We start from the raw sequence: 22941 nt of genomic DNA, 5'->3' as shown, positions 1-22941 counted from the left end.
TAGCATGTCTTTGTGTGTGTGTGTGTTTTGGCAGGAGGCAACAAGGGCAGTAAGAGCAGAGTGGGGTTTTATGATGAAATTCAGTGGCAATTTGAAGTCTCCAATCAGAAAAATAGGGAAAAGGGGGAAAAGAGACGTCAAAAAGGGCAAGAAACAGGTAGGGAGAGATAACGGAGGTAAGAAATTGCAAGAAAGAGGTAACGTCATGTCAAATAAAGAAAAAATCAAGGGAATAAATGGCTTCATCACACCGTAAACTAACATGAAAGCATTGCCTCCGTCTATTCATCATAGAAAAACAACACTGTGTGTGTCTCTGATTGCACATCTCTGTGTGTTTATGTCTGTCAGTCTGTGTAATTACTCTCATTCCTCTCCACACAACGGCTATAGCTGCAGGTTTTGCCAAGTTGACATTCGAGCGCTTGTGATAAACAACTCAGCCGTATTTGTTTGGTGTGCTTCTAGGGAGGGCATTTGAAACGCATGGAGGAAAAAACACACCAATAAAGAAAAAACACACTCGGGAGACTTTGTCCGAGCTGCAGTTAGCACCGTTTGGCAAGGAGTGAGGAAAGGTTGCATCATCAGAGAGACAGAGCGAGGATCACCTGCTAAAAAAACAAACATCAAAACAGTTTAACCTTGATGCTCCACGTATCACACGAATAACCTGGTGTCAGAAAACCTCATCACGGTGACCTTGGAAATGAAATCATTTGCATTTTTTCTTTACTCATTTTGAAGCGTTCTAATCCAGACGTACAGCGATCCCAGAAGCAAAACGTGGTTCCTAGATAGTGCAGTATTTTCCTGTGCCTGTATGATTAAGAAGAGAATACATAAATAACACACACAGAGAGTTGATGAATATTAAATAGGACAAAGCAGTCATTTAATTATAGTTTAGGATGAAATTCTGTATCTAAAAGTCTTTCGTGTTTTCTCCATATATCTGAAATGTGACAGAGATGTTGAATTCCTCCAAAGATGCTCCATTTTGAAACCAAAATAGAGAGGGGAATAACAAAAGGAGGCGTGCAGAGCATGTTTATTTCCCCCCTTCTCCGCCTCAGGCAGTTTAAACTGAACACATTTTCTGTTGCACTGCGAGTTCATTTGAATTCAGTCATTTGAAAAGATAAAGTCTTTCTCTGTCACTTTTTTTTCCCCTTATTTAAAATTGGGAGCTCATTCTTTTCACCTTGTTTGCTGAGCGCTGCCCAGACATTCAAACAAGGGGGGAGTAAAACCCATTCCAGTTTCACGGTTTTGCATTTTAATGCGCTATGCTGCAATGTGAGTTGGTTTTCTATTGCCTCATTTTCAGTCAAGCATCACTCCCCCTTGCCTGTAAACAAAGTGTCGAGCTGCGCCGCTCTTTGTGCAGCTGTAACGTCCTGAAAGTACGGACGTTTAAAACATGTGTACATTGGAATTAAACAATGCATTGACTGAGGTATTGTCAACAAGTGTCAACATGGTGTACAGTGATGTTTGGCTCTCACCACTGTTAGTACTATGTGGTTTTCTGTTACGCAGACAATGCTTTCATGAGGAAAACATCTTAATGGGTCCTGGATCTATGGTGGGAGTTTGTAATGAGGATATGTATTCTAAAGAAAACTACTCAAACACATGAGCAAAAAGAGATTATGTCTGGTTCTAGTTGGCTTTTAAATTGAGTGGTGACCTGGAGATATAGTCAAATTCCACTATTATGAACAAGAAAAGCCTCCGCCTCATCAACCCATATGATGAGAGGATACACACATACAATTAGCTTTAGACAAATATTAACATTTCATTATTTACATTTTCATTCAGACTATGATTAAAGGTGTCATGTTAAGAGTTTTACAGACATCTCTTTTGCAATAGAAGTCTATAGAAGAGTAGCCAATGAAAAAGGGTATTTGGTTAAAGGTCCCCTATCATACTGTTTTTCATCAATATATCACAGGTCTCAGATATATACAGAACCTGTCTCTGATTGGCTGAAACACCAAACAGATCATTGCAGCATCCCATAATCCCGTCTGTTTCAGCCCTGTTTCTAAAGTGCTGATTCTGTGACTGCAGCTTTAAATGCTAATGAGCTGCTGCTGGCCACGCCCCTCTGAGAGATGATTGGTTAAAAAGAACACAATGGTGCTCGAGGAGGAGATTCAGGTGATAAGGTGTGTGTGTGTGTGGGGGGTTACCTTGGTTGCTGATTGGCTAATGGTTACACAAGCCAAAACATCGTTATGACATCATAAAGTGGCCAAAATCTGATCAGCTCATTTTTATAGAAATGGATCAGGACAAAAAGAGAGAGAATCTTTGTTCCTGAAACTTTCAGAGTCTCTTTCCACAGAGGGGACACATGTTGATGTAGAAGAGACATGAAGAAGAGGGGACACATGTTGATGTAGAAGAGACATGAAGAAGAGGGGACACATGTTGATGTAGAAGAGACATGGAGAAGAGGACTTTGCATAATAGGTGACCTTTAATATATAATAACATTTTCAAATAAAATTGCGCTTGCTGCGAATTTGGGTATTACACTAGTCCATATTTCATTTCAGATAAAATGTTGATGAAGTTGGGCAGCCCCACTGACTATTCTCTTTTGTTGAATATGAACAAAATGTGTGAGTCAACCAGGATGGTAAGAGAGAAGGGTTGTTGGAAAAATTCTTTGTATTTATTTTTTCAAGTAACTTTTATCAATTACTCATTGCTTATAATGTTTTCATAATTATTAGTCACATCTTTACCAATGTCTTATTCAGGCCAGTTGCGTAAAAGCTGGTGTCCAACTCCTCAATAGCCTCCACACCGATACATCTTTATACTTAACGTCTTTAACATTTTCACAACATTACATTACATTGCATTTAGCTGACGCTTTTATCCAAAGCGATTTACAATAAGTGCATTCAACCAACAAGATACAAACTTGAAGAAAACAGAATCATATAAGTACATCAGGTTTCATAGAGCCAAAACATTTCAAGTGCTACTCAACTGGTTTTAGATAAGCCAGTCCTTTATTAGTATATAAGTGCTTTGTTAATAATTATATCGCTCGAAGTGGAGTCGANGTGTGCCTTGGCAGTCTCAGATTGCGTGCCTATTGATTTGAACACGATCCGTGTATCCATCATTTCCTGGTCGTCTCTAAAGAAGAGCGACCAATGAAAACGTTGTCATGTTGCCGTTGTTCAGCATGGAAACATTCATTAGCTAACAATGACATAATTGTTCCATTAATATAAAGGGAGGTCAGGTACTCTATAAAACAGTTGGGTACTTTTTACTAAAGTACATTTCGAAGCCCATACTTCTTTACTTTTACTTGAGTGAAGAAGTTTAGTCAGTAGTTATACTTTTACCAGAGTATTTTTAAACACGAGTATCTGTACTTCTACTTGAGTGAAGGATGTGTTTACTTTAGCCATCTCTGGAATACAGTGCCCTCTCTGTCTCTGTGTGCCTTTTTTTCTCAAAAAATGGCTACGGGTAGGGATGCACCGAATATTCGGCCACCGAAAATTATCGGCCGAAAATGGTTAAAAAGGCCATTTCGGCTTTCGGCCGAAAGGGTTTTAGCACCGAAAAAATATCACCGAATGTCAGAGAACAGGGTTACGTTGATCATACTCCGCATATTTGTCCGGGTGTTTTGATTTCAAGTGGTGGAGTAATCCGGAAGTGGTGAAAGTCTTTGCAGTTACAAAACACTCGAGAAATGTCAGCTGAACACGTTTTACAAATCGCAATCCGCACCTCTCTCTCTGATATTTTTAAATATCTCCAAGCGGCAGACATGTTGGCTATGAGCCAGCCGCGAGCATGGTCGCGCGCCGTGCTTGTCGCCGCGTTTTGATTACGTCATCACAACAACACGTTAGGTTACCAAATTTATAGGTGCATTTGTTGTTGTTGAAGGCCTGGCTGTTACAGTCTTTATTTACACTATTTTGGTGTAGGCCTACTGGCCTAGATGTTTATGCAGTTTTAAAGCACCTTGGCTTTGTTCTGAATGCACTTTGTTGTAGTTATCCTACAGAGAAAAGAAAATGCACTTGACTTGGAATTAATGTACTGTATGCATTCAAAAGTGCTGAATAAATGTTTTATGGACCCATAATAGTGATTATTATTTAAGTTAAGTTTTACCATAATCATGTCTTTTTCCATAATCAGGTAGCTGAACAACATTGGTAAAAAATGTATACAATATATATATATATATATATTTATATTTTATTAATCATTTTCGGCCTTTCGGCATTCGGTTTTCGGCCAACTGTTTCCTATTTTCGGTATCGGTTTCGGCCAAGAATTTCCCATTCGGTGCACCCCTAGCTACGGGGATTGTTGTAATAATCCAAAATGCAATTGTCTTACTCTCCAGGGCCCCCCTCCCCGCCTAGAGACTTGGAGTACACCCTGAAGCAGTCCACACTGATCTTAGAGTGGGCGGCACCCTCGGACACAGGCGGCAGGGTGGACCTGACCTACAGCGTGGGGTGCCGGCGATGCGTTGGGAGGCAGTGTGAGCCGTGTGGGACGAGTGTGGGCTTCGTCCCTCAGCAGGTGGGGCTGACGGAGAGGACGGTGACCCTGGTCAATCTCCTCCCCAACACCAACTACACCTTCACTGTCGAAGCCTTGAACGGAGTGTCAGAGCTGCTGCCCAACAAGCGCTTCTACACCCTGGTCAACGTGTCCACAAGCCTGCCAGGTAAGTCCCACTTTGACCTTTAAAAACAACCACACACGCTACACACATTCACTCACATGACAGCATGTGCAGGGAAAGGGCATTTTACATTTACAAGCCAGCACACTCAGGAAAACAGCTGAGCAAGAATGAGGTCACACTGCATTTAAAAAAAGAAAGATGAAGAGGATGTACTTAGGACAAACCCAACACACTTGGAAAGCTCAGCTCTAAATGATTTTGAATTAGCTTGCACTGCATGTGTCTCTTAATTTGAATATCTTTTACTTAGGCCACATTTTAAGAAAGTCCACAGTGATCTTGCTTATTTGACAGTATTTGTTTTTCAGGAGATTAAGATGCAAAAGTGGTGTTTTGCTTTGTGCTGATGTTTAAAACTCTGGCTGTGGGGAAAAGATTATCTTCGCTCTGGGTTTGTTCTTTGCAGAATGTAATCTCTTGTGATCCGTTTACTACAAGACAGCCTCACGCGATTAATCTATTGCCTTAGCTTTGTGAAAAAGCACCTCTGACGTTAAGGTTTCATAAAGGTATATTAATTTCTCTTAACGTTGGAGTACAGAGTTGCTAATTCATCATGCATGGGTTGGCTGCTTATTCATACAAACAGCCACAACGTTCATGCATACACAATCACAGATGTAGAAACATGGACACTCTTGCATGTGCTGTGTAAGTCTATGTTCATAAATAGATGTATGCACACTCAGACACACAGTGACCTTTGATTACGCTTGTAATTTATGTTAACACTCCACATGCATGCATGAACATAAAGTTCTGTAAACACATAGGGCTTTATGTAACCAAATGTGCATCCAGTAGACTGATTCTTATTTGTGTTTAGCAAGACAGACTCTTTCCCCGTACTGTGCCAGTCATTGCAGACGGAGCACAAAAGTCTCGCCTGGTGGAGGTGATCTCATTTTCATCAGCAGAAGCCTTCAGCAGGCCATTAGCCAGAGGCTTGAAAAGCACTTTGCCAAGTAGCCCTGTCACCCTGCTCTGCAACAGCACTATTTGGAGGACTTCAAGTGTGAAAAGAACAACCACACACACACACACACACACACAGTCTGGCTTGAATCTAATATACCATACCTGTCATACCTATTATGCATACTGTTTTTTTACAAAATTCTGTTTGCAAATCCTTCATTTGCAAATGCAGTTGGTATAAGACAGGTAGCTATAATGAAGTAAATGTCATATAAGGGCAGAGGGATTGAAAAGTGTTGCGCGAGGAAGCAGGTGATGGAGAAACAATGAGAAAGTGAGAATGGCAGGAGTGTTTGTGCCACTGATTGGAAATTGGTTCTTAGAAATGAGCTGCATAATGAATGGAGAACTGTTAGTCATATGTGAGTGCTGCGATGCTAGCAGCATGCAGTATGGCTTTCTGTTTAATTTCTACTGAGCTGTAACAGTTTGTAATGATGTACTCCGACTTTATTAATTCAAGGGAGTAAGACGTCTAAAAACAAGCATTGGGTCTTTTATATGTTGTGGTTCATTACTTAGATCAAGATGGAAGCTTTAAGGGGATTGTTGCGGGTATTTATAATGAAAGTCTGTGCTTTTTAGTGGCCCGGATCTCTTGTTTGCCATCTGTAAATATTATGTAAGAGTAACATCTGGACAGCCAGACTCCCTTACGCAGCGTTCACACGGCGGCGTGCGTTGAAGCTTGCCGGTGAGCTTGTCTGAAACTCGACCAACAACCAATCACAGGAATCTCCAGCCCCGGACACACAAGTACGTGGGTTTGATTGGCTAGAGCTTGTACTGGAATATGATTTGATTGGCTGACGCTTCCGCCGAAGCTTCACAAGTTGAACATTGCTCAACTTTTGAAGCGAGCAACGCTCCCACAATGCAGCGTCAGCCAATCAAATCCCGTTTATGAAAATCTGCCAATACAACTGCTAGCCAATCAAACCGCGTGTATGCTGCGAGAGCCATACCGCAGGTAATTTCTATGTTCCATAAAATGGAGGAGAAAATAATCATTGCGGTAGTGAATCACCCGGTGCTGTATGATCAGTCTCTGTTCATCTACCGGGATACAAACCGGAGGAGCCAGGCATGGAGGGAGGTGGCAGAGATAGTGGGTGAATCTGGTAGGTTTTCGCCTGTTTGGGGAGTTTATATCCAGTGTATCTCGTTTAAACATGGACGCTGCTGTGTGGACGCTCCGTTAGGGTGAGGCAGAAGCTAAAGGAAGGCTTTATCGGAGCGTCCACACAGCAGCGTGCGTTGGCGCTTGGCGGTGGGCGTGTCTGAAGCTTGGGGAGTCAACGCGAGCAACGCGACCAACAACCAATCACATGAATCTCCCGCCCCCGACATACAAAGCAAAAAACATTCCATGCCAGCTATATATACTTTCTATGCCTGCTAGCTGTCCATTCAATGTTAATACGAGGTACACTAGATATAAACTCCCCAAACAGGCGAAAACCTACCAGTTTCACCCACTATCTCTGCCACCTCCCTCCATGCCTGGCTCCTCCGGTTTGTATCCCGGTAGATGAACAGAGACTGATCATACAGCACCGGGTGATTCACTACCGCAATGATTATTTTCTCCTCCATTTTATGGAACATGTAGAAATGACCTGCGGTATGGCTCTCGCAGCATACACGCGGTTTGGTTGGCTAGCAGTTGTACTGGCAGATTTTCATAAACGGGATTTGATTGGCTGACGCTTCCGTCGAAGCTCAACTTTTGACGCGAGCAACGCGTAGCTACGCTCCCCACAATGCAGTTCGGCGAAGCGTGACGTCACCCCATTCAAAGTGAATGGGCAGAAGCGTTGAAGCTTCAACGCACGCCGCTGTGTGGAGGGCCGTAAGTGTTTGTAGCGCATCCTATTCCTGATCCGTCAAACATGACTCATAGTGACATGTTGTTTGGAGATAAAGTAGCCAGACAAACGCAATAAGTTGATTTAGCCGATTTGTGCCTTTTTACAAACACAGAATATCTGTGAATATGACACAGAATATCAGTCATCTTATAAAAGTTGCATTTTTGTCAATACATTTTCTGTTCGTACTCCAGTCTAGCCGCTATAAAAATTTAAAAAACTCAAATTTTAAAGGCAAGTGTCTGCACTAGAGTTTTGAGTGGCCACAGCACCACATTAACCAGTAATCAACTCAACTAACTGAATATTCAATTACTGTAAAATATGATCAAAGTTTCAAGACAATATTCAAACAAAGTGCTCACCTTTTTGGACGATAAAGTCCAGTTGAAAAATGCAGAGATGCCCCACATGAGGGAAATGGAGAGTGTAGATAAGAACCCCTGCAGATTTCAGTTGGAGACCCTGTTTACAGCACTCAGTTCAAACGGTTCAAACCGTTCAAACCCATAATTTAAAATGTTCCAATTTAACTTGTGAAATCAAATAAACTTTACACAGGAAACTTAATACATATAGTTGATATAAATACTTAAAATGTAGATAACTCTATGTAGGCCAACAATGTTAAGTTTTCGTTTTTACAGTGTAAGTCTTTTTGAGTGCACCAACTAGGAGAAACAAAAATGCTTTAGACAATTGTTAACAAGAGTATGTTGTGTCTGCTCATAGTTTACCCTTTATCTGACATCAGTTGAAATATGATAGCCTTGCTGAAGCTAACATGGCTAACAAGCTCCAGCTGTCTAAAGGGATTTAGCTATAGCTGAAAACACCAAGCTCCAAGGTTAGGGACATTATATCAGAAAAGGACAAACCTGTGGTGATTATTTTTCCCGTCCCCAGAGTTCTTTCAACCTTTCTCCCTTTTATCTCCCCTTCTCTGTCTGTCTGTCTTGTCAGCAGTTGCTATGGCGCTGATTTGTGGTTATTATGGGGTATTAGGGTGTGAGTTGTCCCGCTAACCCTGTCATCCAAAGGGATTGGACAAGGGGTTAGAGGAGTGTGTTTGCAGGGGTTCAGTAGACTTTGTGTGTCAGGGAGGATTTAGACTGACATTTGGTGCGTGGTGTTTAATGCCGAATGTGTGTATGTGTGTGTGTAAGGGAAAAGAGAGAGAGACAGAGCTGGTATTGGATTTTGATATGTGCTTTAGAATTACTTTACACATGTCTCGTCTTACCTCCCCTGACTTCACCTTTTCCATGTCAGATTTTGTTAAAATACATGGTTTTATCACAAGGAGAGTTTCCCATTGTCCAGATTAACGGTTTGCAAACTAAAGGTTACCTCAACCCTTTTGCATCAAGATGGTCAAGTGAGGTTGAAATGTGTTAATGTGTCAGTGCTCATGCATTTAAGTAAGTATGGTTCTTCTTGCTTCATACGAATATCTCTTTCTTTATAAAAAATCATTATAAAGGTAAACAAAAACCATGCAAGAAACCATTAATTAAGTTAATTCAAAAGAATGAGTTAAACCTGTAAGTAGGCTACTACATGTTTTTTTTCATTTTTATTTTTTTTGTGCTCAATATGCATTAACACTTATTCAAATATTCAGCATTTAAAATATATCTCCATGGCAGACATCACAAAACCAAAACAGTAACAAAACCAAAATGTTTTAGCTCAAATTAAAACCCATAAGAATTCAATCTTATACAGGATAGGCCCAATGAAAACCCTTCACATTAAATCAATCTACCGTAATAACATGTTTTGGCTTGACACCAATGTTGTCTCTGGCACAAACCATCTCCTGAATAATGAATATGAATTGTAACCATTACATCTGAGGTACAGGGTCCTAAAGTTTCGAAACTCTTTCTCTTTGCACCCGTATACCCTAAAATAAAATATGGAGTTTTATCCGGGATCAACAATACATTATAGCGGCTTGATCATATTGTCTTCAGTGATTGTAATGTTTGTGTTAAAAGCATTTTCCCTGTTTCTTGTCTTAAATATTTGGCTTTGTTGATGCTGCAAATGAAGTAGCTGTGATGCGAGAATAATGTCGTACTTGATCTGACAATAAAGGTTCATTGTATCGTAGATATTCAACAGAGAACACTGTTGGGGGTAGGAGAGTCTTTAAAGTAGTGAACTTACTTTCAGGAGCAGACAGTCATTTTAAATCCCGTGGAGCCATGTCAGTACAGAATATAAACCCTCCTCACACAGACTCAAACCTTGTGTCTTTACATGTGGTTGCGCCTCCACACTAAGATTGTACACCATCAAAACTCACTGACCTTTATGAATACTGCAGCAGGGATTTGGAACAAAGCTAACACACACCTGCACACACACACTCTCACTCTTGCCACCTCATCATCTCTTTATTACCTCTTGCTTCTTCTTCTTTTTTTACCTCCTATTTCCTCCCTCATTTGCCCCCACCTTATCCTGCTCTCCCTATAAGCTCACTATTCGTAGACGATCATTTCTCTCCATTCTCTTCCTTCAATTAATCCACAACCGCTCATTCCACCATCTTCCCTTTCTCTTTCGCCTGTCTGCTTGTACCTATAATCACAGCTGCCGCTACCCCTCTGCTTATATCTATCTTCTCTTCAACTCTTTTCCCTTCTTCTATTACTGTACCATTTTAGTTTTTTCTTCTGGGCACGGTACGCTTGTTAGCAGCGGGTGGTGTGTTTTAGCTGGCAGCTGAGGGTCCAAGAAAGCCTGAGGATTAAAGGGCACCGTCTGACTCGGGGAGGTAAGGTGCTAACGGGTGCTATATTAAGGCCAAAAATTAAAAAAAAGGAAACAACCACACACATAGACACACAGGGACTCCTTTTACATGTATGCATATACTTAGATTGTCTTTCTTAGAGGATTAATACTATATTAAATCTAGTGACATTAAAGCCCTCCGTTAAACCCAAATACAAATTGAATTCATCTCTTGGAACGTAATGCCTGCACATGCACGGTGGAGGAGTGGATTCCTTCCAGACAGATGGGGTTTATCAGGACTCCCCAGGCCACCAAGGGGAAGGGGGGAGTTTTTGCATGGTGTGTCAAGGATGGGTTGATGCACAAAAGGGAAAGAGGAGAGAGGGGGATAGAAACATGGCTGCAGTTGCGTGAGGAGATGGGGGCATGGGCTGGGTAAATAGTTTTGCCCTGGGCTCATGGGGCCCCTTATGTGGATTAGGGATGCACATACAGTGTGTGTGTGTGTGTGTGTGTGTGTGTGTGTGTGTGTGTGTGTGTGTGTGTGTGTGTGTGTGTGTGTGTGTGTGTGTGTGTGTTCTACATGCACTAGGCCATACATGTATGACGACATTTTCATATACATGTATTACAATGCTTGCATGCTATACGCTCTGTGCATTGCTTCATGCTTGATTTGTGGATGGCCCAGAAAGGAATCCATAATGACGTCTAGCCTCTGAATCTGTGTGTGTGTGTCTGGTCATAACACACTTGCGTCGAATGTCTTGGCCCCCAGTGGTACATCCAAAGCGCTTTAGCTGAGGCAGGGGAGAAGAGAGGGAGGCAGGAAGGCTGCGGAGATGGGGTGGAGGTGCGGGTCAGGGAGGAGGAAGGATTGGCATTTCAATATCCTGAGAGGATTACTGGCCAGGCTTTAGATGCCTGGTCCCCGCGGTGCTACATGAGAGGTGGATGCATAAAGGGAGGAGAGGAGAAAGGGATGAATATATAAAAGTGAGGGGAGGGGGAGAGGTGAGCATTGTGAGCAGAATGCCTTTTGGGTGCAGGGGGAAGGAGGCATGCAGTGCGGAGCAAAAAGCAAAAGAGAATTCATGTTTTTCTTCAAAATGGTGTGCAAACAGAAACTTTCTTTTGCTAACTATAGAGCTATATATTTCCATATGGTGCTATCAACAAATACAGAGTATATTTACAAGCTCTTGTGCGTGGGTACGGGAGTCAGGAGATGAGAGGAGGACCGTAAGGCCTTGAGATAAAATGGAGGATATATAAAAGGAACATAAAGATTCAAAGATGTATAGGAGCAAGCGGACGAGGTAGAAATTAAATGCACACGGTACAGAAGAATAAAGATGGAAGGTTGAGGGAGGCAGACATTGGAGGCAATGAAAAGAAATACGTTTTCAGATCAGTAAGCAAAAGTTTTTAAAGCACAATTTGAAAATAATTATTCCTACTCCAGGAACAATAATAAAAGCAAGAATGAAAGCTCTCATTTAAAGTAAAGTTGGCATTTATTTTGTATTTTGCTATGATAATAGGGTTTGGAAAAGGGAATAAACACTTTTCTCAGATCTCTTTTATTTTTCTTAGTTTGTTTTTGCGAATAATTGAAGAGGTTTAACTCATATGCTTTGGAAACAATGATAAGGGATCCCATCGAGACACTGCTCCTATAAACGGCATAAAGGTTTGGAACCATTCAAAATGTATTGGAGTAAAAATACAAAATGTGGCTCTGAATTGTAGTAGAGTAAGATAATAAAATAGATTATATCCGAAAAACGAAACGTAAAGGGTCAAAATTGTACTAACCTATAATACAGCACTTTGATAGATTTCGACCTGCTAACAGTATGCCTGTCTGCCACTTAGGGTCAAATCAACAGAAACAATTAACTAATAGATGTTTGAATAATAACACAGTTAGATTTGTCTCTCACCCCCTTCGTGTCACCTCATGATTTCCTCAGAACTCTGATTGACTTCTGAGTACACGTTGCAGTTTGACTGTTTGCATATTCATAAGTCTGAGCCTGAATTAATTTGGGTCTGCACCCCCCCCTCGCATCGTGATGGGGAAAGTGGCAGGTAATGTTTTCTTTTCCATTCCTTCTGAATAAGTGCTCCTCAACTGTCACCGTACAAAACTTGACTTCTTTGTCATTTTGTTTNCACAAATACCTGTACTTTCTACTTCTTACTTGTTCACAACAGGTTTGTTACTTTAATTTGAATCTGCATTTGGTGGAGTGATCATTATAATTTAGAGTCTGACTCTAAATTATAATGATCACTCCACCAAATGCAGATTCAAATTAAAGTAACAAACCTGTTGTGAACAAGTAAGAAGTAGAAAGTACAGGTATTTGTGTTAAAAATGTAAGAAGTAAAAGTAAAAAAGTTGTCAAAAAAACAAGTAGTGGAGAAAAGTACTGATACCAGAAAAATGTACTCAAGCACAGTAACAAAGTATTTGTATTCCACTACTTCCCACTGCTGTATTCTCTCTTTTAAAAACATCAATAATTAATCAAACACATCCTCGCTTCTGAATTTGTTATGCAGCAATTGAAGAGGATTTTACATTTTATTTAATCATGGCATGCCTATTATACACCCCGGAGCGATCATAGCAGCAATGCTCTGAAATATTGCACTCAAAGACTTCTTCTTGTTATCCACTTATTGGGATTTCAGAAAATGTAAATGTGGGGATGGGCATTTATGGAAATGGGCTTGATAATATGGTAAATGAAAGCAATAACATGAAACATAGTTACCTGCATGAAAAGAGAATGCTCAAACATCATTTTTGCTGAAGCATGAACATTTTCACATGACTGTTGGACTGAGTGCATTGGGTATTATGATCATTGGCTCAGTTTGCTCATCATGTGACAATACCTTTTCATCCAGGATATGATGATAAGAAACAATTGGTTTGATGAAAATCATTTGACCCTCGTGGGTAAAGGCAAATCAACACGTGCAGTTGTTGCTACGATGATTACTTAAATCTTGGATTTGGATAAAAGAGGGATTATTGATGATGCAGAAAGAGAAAAGCACTTAAGCAGTAAGCAATTCATGGGTTTGGATGACCTACAATGACTTTACCCTTTGTGTAAACATCTGCATGGATACCACATTTTCCCATAATCTAGTGACATTGACAGTACTGCGTGGAACACATCCTTCACTCACCAGAAGTAAATAAAGGTGAGGTACCATGACGAAGGTATTTAACTCTCCTGGAACATGTATGTGATTTGATGGGAGGGTTGTGATATGCCACATGCATCACGGAAGATAAAACAGGACAATAAAAACGTGTTACTGGATTATACCGGAGTTATCAAGGCCAATTAATCCAGATTTAGCTTTAAATTCAACAACCACATCTACAATTTTAATATACAGCCAGTATTAAAAAGGGCTGAAAAAGTAAGGCTAAACTACTTAATCTCTTCACTAAGTCAGTGCCCTGGCTGTCCTGTGCCTTTTCCTCCAGGTCCTGACACATGCATGCTGAATAGCGCTAAGGTCCATTAAAGGCCATGAATTGTTTATGTGTTCCTGTATGCGTGTGCATGTTCTGTGTAATGAATAAGTGACGGTGTGCAGCTCCGGGCGTGGCGTCACACACCACAGCTCACACACACATTGAGCACAGAGTTGCATAAGCCCGGAGAGCAGTCAGCGTGCGAACACACACACATTTGACATAGACACAGCTGGGCCTTTCATTCACATCTCCATGTAGTTTCGTTTTTTCTCGGCCTTTTTTTCTCTTGAAGTTTCCCTTTTTTCTCTCATCATCCTCAAAATGAGTAATTTAAAACCTTACCTACTCCCCTCTCTTGGTTTCTCTCAACTCTCCATCTGTCTCTGTACCCCCCTCCCCTGTCTACTTATGACTCATTGACTCCCTGTCGAATGCTGCTCCAACATAATGAATCAAATCTAAGAAAATGAAATCTTGATGCTGTATTCACAATATTTCCAATAAAGTCTATAAAGAGCCCAGATGTATACATTTCCCTGAAGAAAGGTTGAAGATTTCCGTGACTCATGATATGAATCCACTATTGGACTCCATTGTCCATGAGTGACACTAAAAATAAGGTATCAACTAAGGAAGGGCATTTAAAGAACAAATACTATTATAATTATAAAGTTACAAAATAGTTTTAGGATGTAATTCAACTTCTAGTTTCAGTAGCACTACTTCTAGAGGGCTTTTCAAGGGTATCATTTACATCCAAAAACATTTCCATATCTTAATCTATGGCCAAATGGCATCATGTTACGGTCACTAAAGTCGTTACTATTGGCCGCTTTGTCAAATTGGCGTACAGTCTGGGGCTGTAGTTCAGGGCGGCAATCTCAGGTACGAAAAGTGACGCAATGCGAAAATCCCTTAAACTTGCATTCTCTCTGATATCCAGCAGGAGGCGACTCCTCGGGTCGAAAAAACAAGACCAGATCGGTAGAAGTCTATGAGAAAATTACCTCACTTCTCTCTTTATTTTATTACTTCAGTTCACATTGTAAACATGATTGTAATTTATCAGTCTCTCAAGATGTAGTTTAAAGACTTCTTCAACACAGCATGATATATATATATATATATATATTTGTTTTTCATAAGTTATAAATAAAAAGGTAAAAAAGACAATGAAGCAGTGTCTGTTTTTGGGCTTGGTTACTTTGAGATTGACAGGCTGCTACCACAACGTTGTCCGCTCTGAGTACCCTTTCACATTGTGTTTTCACTTGTTGATAGCTTTGCAAAATGGTTGCCCAAAAATGTCTTATTCAGCATTTGGTTTTACCTCCTCTATTATCTTTATGTCACATCTGGTCGCACCGAACAATATGGCGTACACCAAAAACAAAGAATGGCAACATCTGCACTTCAAAACACACAAAACAATGGCTTAAGTTAAAGTGATTGTGTCCAATTTATAATAATGTTTTTAATTATAAATATGTTTAGGATGTTCTGAAGCAGATAACATACTTGTTGTTTTACACTTCTGCTCGAAGGCTCACTTAATTCTGCATTCATGCATTTCTTTACGTGAGGCATTATCATATGTTTGTAAAATGTAATCTTCTTAAATGTTTTATGTGAGGGATTGCGGATGGAAATGAGCTCAAAGCTAAATCTGGCACTGTTACGCTTAACAGATTTGAATGTTTTAACTGTTCATTACTGTGCATTGTGCCTGCTAAATAAACGATTAAAATAAAATATGCAAAATAATTCTTTTTCCTGGAAGTCATTGGTTTTCAAAAATCCATTTTCAGACTTGCACATTCACAAAGAAAATGCATTACTTGAACACATTTTTTTTGTTATAGTTATTATGCTACAATCATTACCATTACATTCCTGTCAGCGGCAGTTCCACTCTGGCAAACATAAATACAAATAAATATTTCTGTATCCCAAGTGGGGCATTTCTTTCCACTGTTTCCATAGAATAACTCTTCAATGCCACTACCACATATTTAAATGTTCTGTAATGCAATATTTTTGAATATATTATAGGATACAAGTAAAGGAATATAGAGCTAATCATTTAAAAAAGACAGCAGAGACTTCTTACTGTTTTAAACAAAGTAGACTATTTTAGGCATGAATGGCAAAGGGATAGGGTAAATGAACTACTTATCTAATTGCTAAGATAAGGTATACATATCAAACTTCATTAATCTAGCTAAATCTACTTTTTTCTTTTATTCCTACAGTTCTAGATTCATCCGGCTGTCTCTATCTCTCTCCTTCTCCTGGGTACCATGCGGTGGATTAGCCAAATCTGGGGAAGATCATAATTACGGAATCAATAGTGTAATTAAGGTGGTCATTAGGCTGCTATAAATGTTATCGCACCGGGATCAGAGAGCTCAGCGATCAATATTGTAATCACACCCCTCCATCGCCGTTACCATATAAGCTAGTATGACCACACACACGCATGTACACACGTACACAAGCATGCACGCATAGACCTTGTGACCCCACAGGTTTTACTGTCCTCAGCACTCACGGTCCATAGAGCCCATTATTCCTCCATCTAATTACTAAGCCATATCAATACGCTGTGTAGAAATCAATAGAGCTCCCCTGTATGGTCTGTGTCTTATTGGCCCTGTAGTGCATCTTCATTGGAGGAGAAGGGTATCGGTATGTGAGAAGAGGTGAGAAAAAGGTAATATGTGAGGGATGAATGGATAATGCGTAGACAGTGGGGATCAGATCATGGGATTTGTCCCTCGAGGATAAAGGGATGAGATTTCAGTTTGACAGAAGAAAGAAATGAGGGGTGATAACGCGCATGGACAAAGCCGATGAAAAGGAAAGGAAATGTGAAGAGACAGTTAGTAGAAAGAGGAATGATGAGTGGCCAAGATAAGGAGAAAGACATAAAGAAAGGAGTGGAATGTTGATCAGGGGTCAAAAAGGGAAAAGTGGAGGGGGGTAGGAAAAAAATGGTGTGGCCCGGTATAGAGGTAGATAATGGATGTTTAGCAGGAAATGGATCTGTAATGTCGGGATAAAAGGTGGAGAGAATGTCCAAGGTCAAGTTAAAAGATGGGGAAAGTGGGTTGATGGGCTCTCTGGAGGAATACATACAGTATGTTAGGGGAGATGTATAAGGGATGAAAGATGGGTGGGGGGTAAAAAGGGATAAAGGTTAAAAGGCAGGAAAACTGTATGAAGTGGATGGAGACATAATGTGTGTATATCATTAGGCGCAGGTAGGGAGGGGGAAAAGCCCATCTTTAGACAAAAGATCATAAAAGGATCCTTTCTCTCACTTTTAGAACAACAAGGATTGGATTTAACTGACATCCTTAACATTTACCAAGTCTAATAAATAATATCCCTTCTTTTTATCTTTTTCTCAAACAAAACAGCAAATGTAGTGTTTAACTAACACTTTAAATATGAAGGGAAAAAATGATGGTTATTCAAAGATACATGTTCTTTGATCTTAAAAAAAAACCTCTTTGAAAAACTCACAACGTTATAATCACAAAAGCAGCACAAGACTCGTCTCTAGCTGTTAGACAGCCTCCTGGGATGATTAAAAGAAACATCTGACATGTTTTTGGATGGATTTTTCTACATGAAAGGAATTCAATTCTAGAGGAGGTGAAGGAGAGGTGAAGGTTGGGGGAGATGATACATGGAAATGGGCTGATGAGGAGGAGCTGGGGATGGGAGGATGAGGATATATGGCGAGACAGAGACTGGGGAAAGGGGCGCAGGTCAGACGGAGAATAGGTGTTGAGATGAAAAAAAAGGGAGATGGATAAAAGGATTTGGGGTGAAGGACGGGTAAAAGCGCTCTTTAAATGTATAAAGAGGCAAACAGCAAGGGCATGAGTGATAATGATTGGCTCACAAACATGAAATTGCTCACTTAATGCAAAAAGGAAAGGATACAGTGTGTGATTGATATGGTGTGGAAGTAAGGTCTACATACACACCAGTGGCGAACCGGCAGGGCCTTCAAGGTATTCAGAGAATACCTTGAAACACTCAGATAAATCAAACAAAAAAATCTATTTAATTATATGAATAAAATGTTATAAAATGTAAATGTGTCTACAGAAGGTTCAGTTGTGATAGACACGGTTCGCCACTGATACACACAAACAAAAATAATCGTATTACTTGTGCAGGCGGCTGAGGGTGTGTCCAGCGGGGTTCGGAAGTGGTCCTCCTCACACACACACTCCACCGATCCTTCCTCCTCTGCCTTGCTGTTGGCCGGGCAGGGGAAACACTCCTGCTGCCTGGAGGACATCTTGTAGGATCCATGGGGACACGCTGGAAAAAAACACACAGATATATCATTCATTAGATATGTCAGAGAAATTGATATCACATTGAGAGTCATATTTTAACAGCATGAACGCAATTCCCACTGTGTTGCGTAGAAGGAATTTGAAACCGAGATATTCTCCAGAGGGACTAATAACAAATACTTGTTATATAACTTTCACTTCTTTACGACGGAACTCCAGCATTTCAAGAAGCATTGCAGTGTTTTGATGGCAAAAGAAAAAGTTGTTTTATCTCGCTTTCAATTTGTGAGAGAAAGAAATAGGAATGAATAGAGAGAAAAAATGTAAAGCAACTGAGTTTAGAGGCAAGTAGAGAAGAAATACAATATATGATTAGAGGGGTAAAGTAGAGAGATGGGCTAAATCCGTCTGACAAACACAATTCTAACATTACGTGTGATCAGTGGCCCTGGAACATCGCATCAAAGCCTGCTACTAGATTGAACCAGCAAAGAAAAACAAGCCAAACCAATGAGCAGGCACGCAACTGCAAAACCCCCTTAACTTCATTTTGTTTTCCGCATTTCCAACTTTATTTGCTAGCTTTAAAAAATGTCTCCCTGTTCAGTCATTGCAAGATGAAAAAGGTGGGAATGCGGGCGATAGTGATAAGCACTCATGAACTTACATGAGCATCACACCAGAATACAAACCATATCACAGTAGCTTATCAATGCATGTGTGACAACGGGCAGGTTATTTTACACTATGATTCTATGCAGTTTCATTTTCCACTAGCCGTGCCTTTGTAATGGGTGTGAAATCAGGCCGCCAGCTACCGCTCAATACTTTGTTCTTCTTTCTTGTATTGACTGTATGCTAAACAGCAGATCTACATTATAAGCTCTGGTATGCTCAATCTTCCACTTTCTTTCCTTCATTTTTCCGTTTTGATATTCCTCCCTAAATATCTGTTTACCCCCGATCAGTTTATTTTTCATCCCTGCTTTGCATTCTACCTTTCTCCGCACATTGCCCATCTCTTTCTATTTCCTGAATTCAACACTCTATTATGCTCCAAACAGCTCCCTTTTCCAAACATGAACCCAACTGATATTAAAAAGGCACTCACAGCTCATATAGAGCCTGTATCCACTCAACAATAGTACTCCATTGGACAGTGTACAGTTAACACATCATGTTAAGCAAGTTTACAATGAATTTTGTTGTCCACAAAGTGACATTTTGCTGGTTTATTAGGTGACAAGGCCCAATGAAGTGTTGTGTTACAAGAACATGATAGATGAGGCAGTGCTGAAGACTCCTAAAACACACAATCAATTTTTTTCCCTGTGTGAGGACACTCTAGAGAGCCCTCTCGCTTTGGAAGCTTACCAAAAATAAGGATGAGATTGTTTAATGAAGTCGAGGCAAACAATTAAAACAATCAATACCAATTAGTTGTCCCTACTGACTGGCTAATGTCGGCAACTTAGCCAACTAAGACGCATAAGTTATTAGCTGATGTTAGCAATGTGAGCTACTTCTGCAACCAGCCCTTCAAGAGAGCAACAGCAACATTTGAAATAGTGATAGAATTTAAGGTATGAGCACAGATGTAGAGGTCTTGAGAGTTGTGTGGGTAAAGATGCTAGAGCTCCTCTCCCTCCACTGGCACTGTGTCACACTAGAAAACAATTATGCAGAAAGAAGACGATGGTCCTGTCTGCGAGACAGCCAAGTTGAGGTACACACAGCTGGTGCAAAGACAACACAAAGCTGCTGTCCCTAAATTATTTTGGCCTATGAACGTTCATCAAGACACAAGCTCGAAAGCTGAAAGGAGTGTCTGTTATACCACCTATTTAACTCAGCCAATTTTACTCCAAACGCGCATGAAAGTCCTGCCATCACACATCGATTAGCAGGCCTCGTCAGCCTCTCCTGGCTCAGACTAGAGTAAGTGAGTGTGTTTTACTGCGCCTGTGTACATGTGTGTTTCCCTGTGAGTTGCAGGCTGTAAAAACCTTGTAATCGACTTTCTAATGTCTGTCATTACAAAGAGAAAAGCCTCTTGCTCTCAGCTCACAGCACACCCAAGCATGGACACACACACACACACACACACACACACACACACACACACACACACACACACACACACACACACACACACACACACACACACTCTACTACTACTACGTACGACTACTACTACTACTACTACTACTACTACTACGTTACGTTACTACGTACGTACTACTACTACGTTACGTACGTACGTACGTACTACTACGTACTACGTACTACGTACTACTACGTACGTACGTACACTACTACGTACTACTACTACTACTACTACTACGACGTACGTACTACTACTACTACTACTACTACTACTACTACTACTACTACTACGTACTACTACTACTACTACTACTACTACACTACTACACTACTACACTACACACTACACTACACGACTACACACACACTACTACACGACGACGACACACACTACACTACGTACTACACACACACACACACACACACACACACACACACACACACACTACTACACACACACACACACACTACACACACACTACTACTACACTACTACTACTACTACTTACTACACACACACACACACACACACACACACACACACACACACACACACACACACACACACACACACACACACACACACACACACACACACACACACACACACACACACACACACACACACACACAGCACTGGAGTAGACTCTCTTTGTTCCTGACCGTGCTGCCACTATCCATCCCTCACCACGCCAAGGACATCAAGCGTGAATAGCAGCCGAATCAAGGCCACATTATGCATAGATCTATGAGAACAGAAATGGGTTTTGCATTCTCTACCTATCATGCTTAAAAGCAAGCTAGCCATAGTGGTGTCTGGCTGCAGATGTGACTTATCTCTTCAATTCAGCGTGGACACACATTTAGCCAGCCCACCTTGGAAATGTGTGTCTAATGATAGGGGTGTATCAAGACAATATGTGCGGCTCAGATAACAAAAGGAGCTGGCTTTGCACGCTGCCCATCATTCTCCACAGCATGGGATCATGGGAAAGCACGCCAGCAGCCGATGCCAGGGAAGGTCACGTCAGTCAAAATGGGCCAGCAGACACCTGCCGATGGAAGAATGGAAGAATCTCCAAAATGTATCTGCCGGCAGAACAAAAAAAGGGAGACCACTCCAATCATTACAATACTTTTTCTTCTTTCACTTTTGATTGCCAAGGTACACAAGTTAAACAGGAAGTGAGAAAGGGGGGATGGTTTGAGAAATAGAGAGACAGAAGGAGACTGCCAGGACAGCTGGCAAACCAACTGATCAATTTGTCCGATGTGCCAACAGGGAGCCTCGATTAAATAGAACATAGCACGCGTACACATACACACACATACAGACAACATTCTTCAAGGTGCAATAATATAGATATGCAGCGACATGCCAAGTCCTACTGTATAAGGAGGAGGGTGTGGGGATTTTGGGAGGGGGTGAGGGGTTGAGGCAGGAGACCAACTGGTGTGAGAGATATTTAGGAGAAACAGAGACAGACAGATGGTGTGTGAAAGACAGAAAGACGGTAGGTTACGCAGTGTACTGAGAGAGGACATTTTAAAGGGAGGGAGAATGGACTCCTCCAGCTTTACAGAGGCAGTAAACAGATAAGCAGAGACATGTGATGCATACAGATGAGAGAGATGAGAGGGACAGCGGGAGAGACTAAGGTCATCTTAAGTGGGAATATATATATATATTTAACAGTAAAGTGTGTAGCATGTATGGTGGAGCCTTTGTTGCAGGATAAAACGAGAAGTGTGGTATCAATTTAACCAGATAAATTAAGGGACATTATTCAGGATCAACATGACAGTTAGAGCTATACCCAACAGTTTCACCATCTAATGACTGAAGCCTAAAAAGGCCAAATAATCCACATTTCAATGAGGTCACAAATGACTTTAATAGACTTTTGTCTTTAGGGGAGAAATCAATTTATAGTTTGCCCTTCTCTTACTTTCCTCCCTTTTCTTTTCTCTAACCTTAAACATACCCATTAATAAATCATGAGGCACTTAATACAAGGAATGTGAGCAATGAAATGTTGCTTTCAATCCTTGACAGCACACATAATTAATATTAATAACACTAAAAGAGTTTTGCTTCAGACATTTGCACTCACACACACACAAATGAACACACACAAAATGATGCCGTCATTGGTTTTTGGCTGCAGTTTTACTCAGGCACTGGTTTGTAATATCTGGGTTTAGTTAGTTTTTTTCTGCAGAAGCTTATAAGGCATGTAGGAAGAAAAAGAGGTGATATCATGAAGGAGGGATACAATGGAGAGAGGATGTGATCCCAGTAGGAGGAAATCAATAATTCAGAGAGCTTTCATTCAGATCAGTGCCCTCTGTGTGGCTGATGCTGAATCTGATGCTAATTCTTTCAGCTGGTAGGCAGCGTTAACATCCACAAGATGAATTCTCATTACCATCAAACTCTTATGAAGGTCTCTTTTACAAACACACACACACACACACACACACACACACACACACACACACACACACACACACACACACACGACGACGACGACGACGACACGACGACGACGACGACGACACACACACGACGACGACGACGACGACGACGACGACGACGACGACGACGACGACGACGACGACGACGACACACACACGACGACGACG

General features: G+C 40.9%; 1 protein-coding gene across 1 annotated transcript in view; it reads right to left on the bottom strand.

The window, feature by feature from the left end:
- The window catches only part of LOC104955441 (ephrin type-A receptor 7-like), a 337623-nt gene that overhangs the window by 210136 nt on the left and 104546 nt on the right, over positions 1-22941 (bottom strand). The window contains exon 3 of the mRNA XM_010782768.1: positions 18056-18211. Coding sequence (XP_010781070.1) covers positions 18056-18211 — 156 coding nt within the window. The remainder of the gene's footprint in view (positions 1-18055; positions 18212-22941) is intronic.

The sequence above is a fragment of the Notothenia coriiceps genome, unplaced genomic scaffold, assembly GCF_000735185.1.
Source record: "Notothenia coriiceps isolate Sejong01 unplaced genomic scaffold, NC01 NC01_scaffold00024667, whole genome shotgun sequence".
In the NCBI taxonomy this organism is placed as follows: domain Eukaryota; kingdom Metazoa; phylum Chordata; class Actinopteri; order Perciformes; family Nototheniidae; genus Notothenia; species Notothenia coriiceps.
Note: the sequence above shows the minus strand (reverse complement) of the source record. Positions and strands in the feature narration are given on the sequence as shown.